Source organism: Erpetoichthys calabaricus, chromosome 6, assembly GCF_900747795.2.
Source record: "Erpetoichthys calabaricus chromosome 6, fErpCal1.3, whole genome shotgun sequence".
In the NCBI taxonomy this organism is placed as follows: domain Eukaryota; kingdom Metazoa; phylum Chordata; class Cladistia; order Polypteriformes; family Polypteridae; genus Erpetoichthys; species Erpetoichthys calabaricus.
In genome coordinates, this window is record NC_041399.2 from 54,947,181 (window position 1) to 54,960,070 (window position 12,890).

General features: G+C 34.8%; 1 protein-coding gene across 1 annotated transcript in view; it reads left to right on the top strand.

The window, feature by feature from the left end:
* The window catches only part of prex2 (phosphatidylinositol-3,4,5-trisphosphate-dependent Rac exchange factor 2), a 547,559-nt gene that overhangs the window by 528,770 nt on the left and 5,899 nt on the right, over window positions 1–12,890 (top strand). The window contains 1 exon segment of the mRNA XM_028803602.2: window positions 6,585–6,687. Coding sequence (XP_028659435.2) covers window positions 6,585–6,687 — 103 coding nt within the window.

Genomic DNA, 12,890 nt, shown 5'->3' on the forward strand with positions numbered 1-12,890 from the left:
TAAATTTTGGCCTTTCCCTCTGGACCCAATGTAAATTCTTGGTTCTGTTGTCCCACACACAGAGAAAAAAAGTGAATTGGGCATGACATGGCTGCTGACCCAGTAAGACACAGAGAACTTTCAGATCCCCACATATGAGCCAAAAGTGCTCATTGTAGTTGATTTTTTCCAAGAAGATTTTCAAAGTTCTCGTAAGTTCCTTTTGAAAGTACAGAATGAGCAACAGGCATTCATGTTTGTTTATTGCTGTTATGAAGAAGCACTTCTTTTAGGCTTCTTTTAGATGAGTATATGGGCAGCGCAGTGGGTAGCGCTGCTGCCTCGCAGTTGGGAGACCTAGGGACCTGGGTTCACTTCCCGGGCCCTCTCTGCGTGGAGTTTGCATGTTCTCCCCGTGTCTGCGTGGGTTTCCTCCCACAGTCCAAAGACATGCAGGTTAGGTGGATTGGCGATTCTAAGTTGGCCCTAGTGTTTGCTTGGTGTGTGGGTGTGTTTGTGTGTGTGTCCTGCAGTGGGTTGGCACCCTGCCCAGGATTGGTTCCTACCTTGTGCCCTGTGTTGGCTGGGATTGGCTCCAGCAGACCCCCGTGACCCTGTGTTCGGATTCAGCGGGTTGGAAAATGGATGGATGGATGGATAGATGAGTATATAAATAGTCTCCATTCATCTGCATTGTAATTTCTGTCAAGTGTCTGCACAATTTCTTCATTGCAGTAAATTAAGGATCCATCTTTCTTTAAATATGCAGCAAGCTTTTCTATTTCGGTACCAACAGAAAGTTTTGTCTGGATATAATACATTTTTATGTTTTAATTGAGATGTGTAGCATCTTTGGTAAGGTCTTGATCTTCTACTAAATCATTAAGTTCATCCTGAGTGGATGGCTGGGGCTCATTGCCTGAACATATTGGGACAAATGGTCAGGGTGCACAGTTGCCAGTGTAGTTTCCAGCTCATGAAGCTGGGAAAAAATTTGGTACATTGAGTTGTCACTGACCCTAGGTAAGCCATGTGAATCAGGGGCCGAGGAAAAACTGTGCTTCACAGCCTTTGGCAGGGTACCCATAAAAACGGCAAGCCTGCAATGTCACAAACAAAATTCTGTCTAATACAGCAATGGCAAGAAGTCCTTTTAAGGTTAGGGAGCCACCTAAATTAGCCTTGTAAAGAGCAGAGGATCCATTGTGGCACTCAACACTGGTGCTATAATATACAGTATTACTGTAAATAAATTAAATTTACTATTGTTTCATAGAGTCATTAAACATGTCAGAAAATATATTGATAAGATAGATGGAGGAAAAATAAGCAACATTCTCAAACCCATTCAGTTCATTTCAGGGTAATATGGGTCGGGTCCAATTAGATTCTAGGCAAAAACCAACCCATGGCAGCCAGTGTTTAGCAAGGCCCATTCACGCTTTACGCACACATCAACGCTCAGTCTGACAGGAAAATCTAACAGGAGTATCCCGTTATTCTAACATACATGTCTTTGAAGAAGATCATGGTTGGGTTTGGAATTTGAACCCAGATAAGAAATACATTTGTTTAAATAAAAATGTATCCTGTTCATCCATGATCAAACCTATTTAGGTATACCCAATAAAATAAATAGGTATAAAAAAAAATTTGGTAATATAAAAACTCTTCACAACTGATATCTAATAGTTTTTAATATCTGAGTTTAAGAAAAAAAATACATATCAATCCTGTTTTTGAAGCTGCTTATTCTATTTCAGGATTGTGGAAAAGCAGAGCTTATCCCAGGGACATAAGAGGGACCAACAATAGAAGAGGAACAAGTTCATCACAAGGACTCACATATATACAGGCACAAACCTCACTCTCACTTATACCAGACCCCTCCATTTAGACCACTTCAATAACAGTGAGCAAGCTAGAATTTGATCCCATGCCCTGGAACTGAAATCACCAGAATGAAGAAAGAAATTCTTGTTACTTTTTTTGGTAAATTAAAAATAAATATTAATATGGAAACCAATTCTTATTATAGCTTTTAACTTAATAAAGCCAAGTGTATTACCACAGCAAAGTCTAAATTTGCTGACATGGTTCTCAGTCCCCAGGCACAGGACTGAAATAGCAGAAATGGCATTAGAATGCTTGAGAAAGCAGTTGCCTCTTAAATGTAATGCACAGACAGTAAATAATTTTTTGCTGCACAGGTGAACATATACGAATTTATACATACACAAGCAATAAAGTAAGTACAACATATTTTGCTGATTCATTTTTTCCATAAGAAGAGCAAGGATGTGTTCCATTTAGTTATTAATCTTAGTGAGCACCAGGGTGCTGTTATATCCCACAGTCAGTCTTGTCACTCTTTAAAATGACAGCATTGCTACCACAGCAGAAATGCCCATTGCAATATATAGTAAATAAATGTTACAAAGCAAACCAATGCTGCAGCAGTAGTTTATCTTAAAATTAAAACTAAAAACATTGCAAACAAAACTGTACAGAGACTAGACAGCTTGCATTAACATGAATGCTTTTTTTAAATTACTTTTTTATTTACGTAGAGAAAAGCCAAGCAAAATGACACCTTTTATTGGCTAACTAGAAAGATTACAATATGCAATATGCAAGCTTTCTGCCTGAAGAAGGGGCCTGAGTTGCCTCGAAAGCTTGCATATTGTAATCTTTCTAGTTAGCCAATAAAAGGTGTCATTTTGCTTGGCTTTTCTCTACATTCATAATGGCTAACACGGTACAACACCCTAGTACTTTTTTATTTACAAAATTAGCAGATATAAATCTGTTCCATTTCTAACCCAGTTTTCCTAGCAGGTCACAAAGTACAAATCCACATCTTAATTGAAAACCTTCACATTTTGACAAAAGCTCACATACGGAGGAAACTGTTACAGCAGTGCAAATAAAATGTGATAATGAGTTTAGCCCAAACTTAAATGGCCAAAATTGAACTGTGATTTACATAAGTCCATCCAATCTATGAAATAAATATTGACAAGCATTTGATGTGTTTTATTGGCATAACTGATCTGTTCACTAAATTATTGAAATAAAATTTGCTTTACAAGATGATAATATGAATGTTTGTCTAAATAATGAGAATTACAGTACAATTAACAATGTGAATAACAGAAATGTAAAATCCAAGGTTGGATCCTGCTGTTCCCAGTGCCAGCTGCCAGGGTAGATTTTGACCCTGCATTAGATTAAACATGTTTGAGAATGCTTTGGTCTATTACAAATATACTAATATACTAGATCTTTTTAGATCCTAATTAATCTTTCTCTTCTTTTCCATGTTTGTGAGTTCCTTTATAATTTATATTTATTAATATATTGTGATTATATTTTTATTATGATGATTTAAACAATAACAAGTAAATGTGCATAATATCAAGGAAAAGTACTACTCATCTTGTCAATTTAAGAAGTATAAGCAGCATAAAATTCCTAAACCACTAGAATTCCACAACTGCAAATGCAACCATCCAACCACACCTACAAGCTACAAGAAGACAAAGAAAACAGAGATAGAAGGTGGTTTAAAAAAGTAACCTTAAAACAGTTGTAGGTTATATGAGAAATGATCTTGTTTGTCCTAATTGTGTATTTCATCAAACAGATGAAATCTTTCTTGGACCTGTCTCTCAAACCTCTTTAGCAGATGTCTGAATATTTATAGCATAGGCTGAAATCAGCTCCAAATGAATAAAATTAAAAATATGTTTTGGATGTACCAGTGCCAAAGGGTGAGCTGTTCTAGGAGCTTTCACCTTGAAGATAATAAGTAGCGATCTGAGTAGCAATGTTACCAAACAGATACGGTATTTTTAATAGTATCAAGGAATAATTTATTGGTACCCAGTAAAATAAAAACATGAAGAAGGAATGGGATCTTCAATTTTAAAAGATAACATAGACAAGTGATTAAAAACCCATATATGAATAAGCTTGCAAAGCATCTAATTTCATTTTATCACATAAGAACAATCCATGTCCTGAACTGTAAGATTTGCTTTCCAAAATAACGTGGTACAATACAAATAAATAAAAACCACAGCTGGGTATGTGAATTCTTTATTTGTTATTTGCAAAGAATGTGAAAATGTTGATGAAGTAAGATGAAGAGCATGGCAGCATTAAGAATAGCCCATACTCTGAGCAAATATGTTCAGTTCTTCCTCTTTATTTGCCAAGACAAAGTATGTGAATTATTAAGTGAATGTGCATAAAATGCAAAAAGCATCTACTATTATAGTCACGTCTGTCTCTTTGTCTGTCCATACCAATCAATTTGATTCATTGAAATTTTGTACCCTTATTCCTCAAGGAAACCTATCAGAAAAGTTGTATTTTTGTTGAGAAAATAGAGTGTGCTCTACACGCTTTAAATTTAGAAAACAACCATATAAAAGCATTGGCAAATTGTGAACCATCAGTCTTAAATCAGAGAAACAGTCTGTGTAATCACCATTACTGATTAACTTACTGTTTCAACTTTACCTTGAGTGGAGTTATTTCATCTTGTAAATTTGAACTCTATATTTTTCTCTTTTACTCTCCTGATAACTGCTCTTTATGGCAAAAACAGATGCCCCATACATGTTATTGTAATACCAGCAGAACTGCACACACCGCAGTAAAACCACCTTCACATCAGTGGCTTGTGTGAACCATGCTGCAACTCCAACTTGTTCTCCTGCTGATTTACTGTAGATCCTACCAGCTCAGTTAACCAGATATTGTAACCATAAAAATGAAAGCAAGGAAAAAAAACTCACATATCATTAAATGAATGGACAAGTAAAAGCTCTCTCTAAGTTTTGCAACAACTGAAAATAAATCAGTTTAATATGCTTTAGTGGTGTAAACATATGTATGTGCTGTGTAGGAGGCAGTCCAAAAAGTGCAATTTGAGATAGCTTCAAATGAATTAAAGAAACCAAAATGATCTGCAAAAATACTGAGGAAGATAATATATTTTATTGATATTGATGAGTGATTATGTCAGTTTGTGTCCCAAACACAGTTATCAAGTAAATAGTAATTAATTTATGTCAAGCTTAAGTCTGTCCTAAACACAATTACTCTAAATATGGGAAACGTGCAGTCAAACCCATTCTTACTTTTTCTTGTAGTTTACATGCATAAAACTAATATGTCAGTTTAGTCCTAATTGTTTCAACACTGCTATAATTTAAGTCAATCATAACATTGCAGAAAGTCAAGGCTGACGTTAACCATGGATGTGGTGCAACTATATATATAGAGGTGCTTGGCGTAAATTTGACAGGATTTTGGGGAAATTGAAGAAGGCCTTGCCTATAATAAAAATATGAATGAAAAACTTGGGTGTAGTACACCATCATGTCAGTGGTGCTCTTCTTCTCACTCACCTCTGTCCACACATCTTGTATCTGCCCACTCTTCAGCCCTCATGTCAAACAGGTTTCCTTCCTCAACTGTAAGTCTCATTGTTGTTGATAGTAGCTGGACTGGATACTCCCTCAGAAAAACTCATTAATGAATTAACAGTACAGGTGACATAATGGCTTCACATGTCCATGCAGGGTTTGATTCTTCTTGTCTGTGTTGTGTTTGTAAATACTTCCTCTGTCTGTGTGAATTTTCCTCCAGTGTTCTCCCTCATCATCAAAAATGTGCAGACTAGAGTTACTGCCAACTCTAAATTGACACCGGTTTGCATGCGTGTGGGTGTGGGTGCCCTGCAAAGTGAGGTGCCCTCTCTGGGGTTGTTTCCCACCTCATGTCCCGGTACTGTGGTGTTTAGCCCCCTTTCCCTAGACCATTCATTTAATTAAGTGAGTCTGAAAACATATATGTCACTTTGGCTGAAGGGTCTTCTTTAGCTGCTCGAGACATTAAACAAACTCATACTTTAAACCATTTTAAGCCACCCTTTGCTGTTTAAGGGAAAAAAATTAATTAAGTTCCATTAAATTCTGAGAAATCAATCAGGCAAGCAAGTGATCTTTAATCTGTGTAGCTCTTTTCACAATAAGTACCATCGGTACTAAAGCTAAAGTGTTCTGTACAAGCCATCAGAACATAAACAAAATTTTGATCACTTGGCCTATGTTTCTGCTCAGATTATTTCTGTACTACTTAAAGGTTGGATATGCTGATACTTTAAAATATTTGGAGCACCATTATATCCTGCATTTCCTTTTTGACCTGCACACTTGTTTGATAAATAAATTACAAATATTATAAATATTCCTGGAACAGAAGATTAATGTAGCACTACAGCACACGTCTTTATATTTTTGTGGTTTTTTTTTTTTTTTTGCTATTTGTTTATAGTAATGTCAACTAATTTGAATGCATTTTCCTAACCATCACTGTTGTAAAATTGATTTTTATGTTAACCTTTCTGAGCAAAAAATCAATACTTACATACTAAATGGATTTAATTCTTCCCAGATGAGATATATATGAAACTCAGGAGATTGATGTTAGAATTTTATTAAGAGTATATGCATGTACTTTTGAAATATTTTATTGATCTTTACTTTATTATTGCTATATACATTACTTATTATTCCTATTCTTATTTGTAGCTGTACTCTAAGTGTCACTTTGGAGCAGGCGATTCTCCTTGCCAGAAGTCACGGGCTTCCACCACGGTGCATCATGCAGGCCACTGATGTAATGCGGAAACAGGTAAGAGATAATAATAATAATAATAATGGCTGGTAATTAACTTAATCCCTGTCCAAGATTGAATTGGATTAAGTACACTTGAGAATGTACTATAGTAATAATAAAAATAAAGTCTTAGTAAAATGCTGAGTTCAGGTAGGGAACCTTCCTTGCAAACATTTAATTGCATTATAGTTACATTGTATTTCTGTTGAATTAGATATTTTACATAGAACATGTTTAAAATAATAAATTAGAGTTCGGCATCCAACACCCTGTTTCTTTTGCCTGTTGTGGCTTAAATAATTTGAGTGTTTTTATAAAGCTGCCCACATGCAACGGTTTTATTGCATAGAAGTTATAGGATACACCCTGTGCATTTTGGCTAAACATGCATGTTTCAGATTCTAAAGTGTTATACATCAGTATATAAATGACAATTATCTTATCATCAATATGTCCCAAATAAAAAACATTTGAAAATTAGTTGAAAAACACTAACAGCACTCCAACTAACAAAATACTTAGCAGCCACTTAGACTCACAATTGTAATAATTGTTGTGCTTTTAATATTTGTTGTGTTCACTGTCCATATTCTTAGTCTGCCTTGGTATTCTTTTTTCACTAGTCTGTGGGGGACATGCAAGACAAAAAAATTGATTTTTCTGTGCAAACATGACAATAATTAACTTGAATTTAAATTTAAACAACACATAATGGATTTCACTTTGTCATTATTTATTTCATAAAAAATAAGCTAATATTTAAAAACCATGTATGAAAAACTAACTACATCCCATGATTCAGTTGCTTGTAGAACCACAGTGAGGAATCCGGTTCAGCGAATATAAAATTGACACATGTGGCCCTCTAGGCATGTGAATGATTGAAGCTGTTTTGGTCACTTAATCTAGAGATCTCAGAAACAATGCTAAATATGACTCTCTGCCTCTTCCTCTCTCTGTATGCCCTGCAGCTGTCTGAAAAGAGTAATGTAATCTGCAGCTATAATTTTATTACACATCCTACAATTGCAGTTGTCCAAGCCTAGCAAATCTCTTCCTAACTGTTAACATACTTTTTAAACTCGCTGAATGATGGGAGGAAGGATATATGTGGCATAATGAACATGTTCGTCTTTCAAAAAGGCAGGTAGACATGTGTGTTTCACCTCAATATACAGACACTATATTTACTATATTAGTAAAGCAAACACATTTCGTCTTGCACTGGTAAATGAACAGCCACTGTTTTGGGTATGTAAGTGTAAGGTTTTAAGGCAGAGGCAGATTTATAGGTACAAAAAGTATGTATAGAAGCAGGGCTTCCACAAAGCACCAGGCCTCTGCTCCAAATTCATCAAATTCCTTAAAATGGCTTGATGTTGTTGTACACTTTGTTTGAACCGTTGGAAATTTCGGAAATAGATTTTAAGATTTCATGCTTAGAGACTTGCATGGAATTGTTGTGCTGAAGTCAAATGTGTTCGTAGTACTAAAATAATTTCCTCCGGAGTTCTGAGCCAGCCCATGTCAGTTCAGGAATACAGAACTATTGTTGTGTCAGTGAACTTGACTGTTTGCTCTGCTTTAAAGTCAGTAACCCTTTTATAGAAAGTGTAGCTTGCAACATCAATATCTATCAGAAAGTGAAAAACAAAACAACAAGAGAAACAGACTGGAGTTTATATAAAAAGTTATTTCTTTCATTTTTTTTTCTTCATTTTGTAACTGTGAGAATCTAATGAGTGATGTTTCAAAAGCACAGATAGAAACAAAATCTGCATCTGTTGCAGTAGTTATAGCAAAAGTGACAAAAACACACAAGAAACAGACAAATGAACTGGCACAAGGTCTTGTAAGAAACTTCCACTATAACTCACAAACATTTAACAAGTTCAACCATTCTAGTGATCAAAAGCACTGCACTGTAAAATATAAGTTTTGATAAGCATTCAACAGTTATGTGCAAAAGAAATAAAAGGACTTTGTACTCTGCTTATTGTTTATCTGTGTATATCATACTGTATAAAAATCAAGTTCTACACATTGTAAGTAAAATATTAATTGATATTTGTAAGAATACTTCATGAATTAGGAATATCTAGTTAGTATACTGTAAAAACATCTGTAAAATACATTAAAGTAAATATTTTAGTAGGAAAAAAACTGTAGTAGAATTAATGATTAAAATGATTTAAATTAATTAGCTGCCTGTACTATATATTCATATTTAACCAATGTTTTGTTCTCCAACATAAATTAATCGTTTCAATGTTCAAGAATACTTAATGGATAACTTGTATTACCAGAGACTAGCAATGATGGTATATTAAAACACAGAATATATTGGATAGAATACAAAAATTTTGCAGAACAATTTTCTGTAAAATTTCTGATTCACCTCATTTAGTTTTCTCTCATATATTCTCTCTTGTATTCCAAAAATAAAGAAAACATTATAAAACTAATCACTTTGCTGTGTTTTAATTAATTGACGTATAAAAAAAAGAATAATGCTAAAAATGTATTATTGATATTTTATAATTTGGTAGAAGTAAATATATTAGCTACTAAGCCAACATAAGCAGCTTACACAAATATTGGTCCTTATTTGATGTAGTTTAATACAAAGTTAATAATGATGATAAAAATCTTGTGCTCTGCCTTCATTTTACTGATATAACCTGTACAGTGGTCTTTGATTCTGACCATTTTTTGATGGTTGAATGTTTGGATGCTCAGCTGCCAGTCCACTGACCATTAAATTGTGGTCACATTTTGACTATAGCAGTGGATCTGAAATGTCGAAATTTTAAATTTTAAAAAAGGGAAAAATAACACATTGCTTATTTAAGAAGTTGATTGGAGTGAAAAATTGCATCTACTTTGAGAACCACTGCTCTATAGTAATATGAACTGAGTATTGCATTTGAAATATAAAGATTGTTCAGTCTCTTTTTTGAGTCTGTTAAAATCAATTCTGTTGTTTTGGTAAAATAATACGGCCGAGATAAGATCTGCCCTGTCACCTGCAAATCCTCCACTGTTTTGAGGTGATTACTAATGAAATGACCGTAAACCCTTTTCTGAAGGCCATCCAAGTAAATTCCTAGCCTAGGTTGAGTGTATTTAACTTGACAGTTTACTAGATATAATATAATCACATAAAGGTTCATGACATTGTCATTTACAACATATATCATTTGAATGTTGTCTATTTTGAAATAAGAGGAAACTCCAATATATCATATATTGGTATTATTCATTTATAATGTAGTATTTCATTTTTCAGTTGTCTAAGGTGGTACTCCCAAGATTTTCTTTCTTCAGGTCAGAAGGTCTAGTATTTGTTCTGGGGGTGTTTTGTCACCCATCCTATGGACTCCTTTAGTCTCCTCTAGAGTGTGGAGATTAATTGCCCATGAAAGTTCATCTCTTGATGCTCCATCAGTCATATTATTTGGTGTAAATGAATGTACAGTATGTGTGAAGTCTTCTGTACTTACAGACTCTGTCTTTTCTAGGTCTTACATCATGATTTCCTCTCCTTGGGAATTGTGGGTTTTGTTACACTTTAAACATATAAAATACTAAATAAACATTGTTTTTTTTTTTAAACACCTGATGCTCGTGCATCTGTGAAAATCACTTACAAACTCCAGCTATGCAGTCTTCTCAATGTATGTGGAATTCAAGGAAGATAAGGAGAGAAATGTACAAAGTAGGCCTTAAAGGAGGCACTGAGCGTGATAACTCAAGTGGAAAAGACTGGAGCATACCAAGAACTATCACTCTCAGCTCAGTGATTACTGTTCTTGGAAAAGTTTCAGATTATTATTATTATTATACAGTAAATTAAATGCATAAAAGATTAAATGTTGGCAGTTATACATATCAGGCTTTTGTAATAATGAAATCTGGTGAGGACTGCATTGTAAGTTGCAGTTCTGGAGACAAAAGTGTGAAGACTGAGTTAAAGCATCCTCTCAGGATGTTCTTTATAAGTCCCATCTTCATCCCCACAGAGCATCTTGTGAGCTGCAGAGTCAGATTATTACATTAGGCACATATAAACTTTAGCGTATCTCAAGCACATCACACACCGCCACAAATCAGCTACCCACAAACAGCAAGTGACAGGTTTATGTGAAATCTATAGTTTGTTGACGTATGTGTTTCAGGTGCTTAAATTTTAGGCCATTGGTTTTTAAGATACTTAATGCATTGTTTTCCTTTTCATGTGTAGTTGCACAAATATTGTAATTGGTTATTTCTTGGAAATTAATCAGCTGTTTAAAAATCTTCAGACAAATTTATATTTTTGATATTGGTAAGACCCCATCATTTTAACCAGGTGTGGTAAGTCATGAAAAGAAAATGCTAGCATTTTTGCTTTCCTGTATAAGTTAACTTATGTCGGTGATTGAAATAAAACATTAAAGGGCTCATCCAAATATGTTTTCTAACAGCCTGTTAAGGACTTGATACTGTATCATATAAAGTAACTGATGGGGTATAAGGGCAATAATGGCATCATGTGCTGAACCAGATATGATTGTTTTAGAATTATAATTACTGAATAAAGTATGTTTTAAAAACAGATTTTATTCAGAAATTATATTTAGATTGTGGTCTTTCAGAATAACTGGGAAAAGATGAAAAGAAAGTTTATTTAAAAATAATTCCACAATCTGAACACTGCTGAGCATATTAGAAAGACTTCCAAATAAGCGCTATTTTGTGCCCATGGAAATAAATGGCAAAATATTGAATGAGGAGAGCTAGTCAGTGCTTTCACGAGGCAGGTAAAGTAATGGATAAGGACACAAGGAATCAAGTGGTAAGCATAAAAATTAAGCCTATATTGCACTTCATGGCACCTGCTCTTTGCGTTCAGTGTCTTGCAGCTGCTGTGGCAATTAGTTGCTTATTTCTGCAGACTCGGGAAAACTGCATCATACTCGGGTATCTGCGTACTATACGTAAATATGATGAAGGTTACCAGCTCAGGCAAACTCATTTCAATTCAACAGATATGCTTTTTTTGTATTTGTAAAAAATAACTTATTTATACTTTTCCATATTTGTAGTCAAGTATGCAGACAATTGAAGTGCATATGTGCTATGTATCTGTACCTCTTTATGGAGATGTGATTTTATTATAACTTTTACAACATTACACTCTTGCTGAATTGTTACATGTCCTGGCAACCATGCTCACTGTTTATGCACTTCATATATTACACTGTGCATTTCTATAAACTCATTTTTGTTTTCCTGCAAAGCTAAGACTGGTGTTACACTACACATCTTCAAGTCAGAGAGCAAGTCAACTTTAATGACTACAGACCCTGGGTCTCATTGCCTTGGGGATGTCAGATTACATGACTAGGAATCACAGGGAATGACAGATTACAGAACTTCCTTATGACTTTTCAGTACGGTTGCAAACTTCCTACTCTGCTGTGAAAGTATCATGAGGTTGAAAAATTTTGATAGCCAGTTAATGTGGAGCACACTTGAATAAGAATTGGTACATCATGTGAAAGTAAAGCAGCAACATGGACAACAGTCAGATAGAAGTTGTCACTGCCATTGTTGTCTGTGTTCCCCTTTGCTACAAACTGTTTACACCTTTTGCCTGAAGAAGCTGCCTTTTGAGAGTTTGCCTATTGTAAACTACTCAGTTAGCCAATAAAAGGCTTCATTTGGCTTTACATCTCATTGCGCCCATAAATAACTAACATGGTATATAATACACTCTACTACTACTTTATTACAAGAAAAAACAAGTGGATAGTGGAAATCTAGAGAGGACTAAATTTGTTTGATCTTGAGCACAAGGGTTGTACGCATTATATGCCATTTAATATCCACAATTTGCCAGGATCATGCAAGTGAAGACTATGGCTGAAAATCACTGGACAGGTCATGTAGTGTGATGGGCAGCTTAATACAGTATCACAGAAAGCTGAAGCCTGTTCTGGCAGAATCATACCAGTTCTAGATGGTGCGCAACACATCACACACCTTATTCATACAAGTCCCATTTACTGATGACAATAATTAACTTGGAGCTTTATTTGAAATACAGCAGATTCAATGAAGGAGGCTGGTCCTTACACAGCTCTTTGTTTCTCCTTCTGCTTTATTTCTTCTCCTCTCTGTCTCTAGTATTGGTAGAACATATACCTAGATGTATTTTGAAGGCACATCAACCT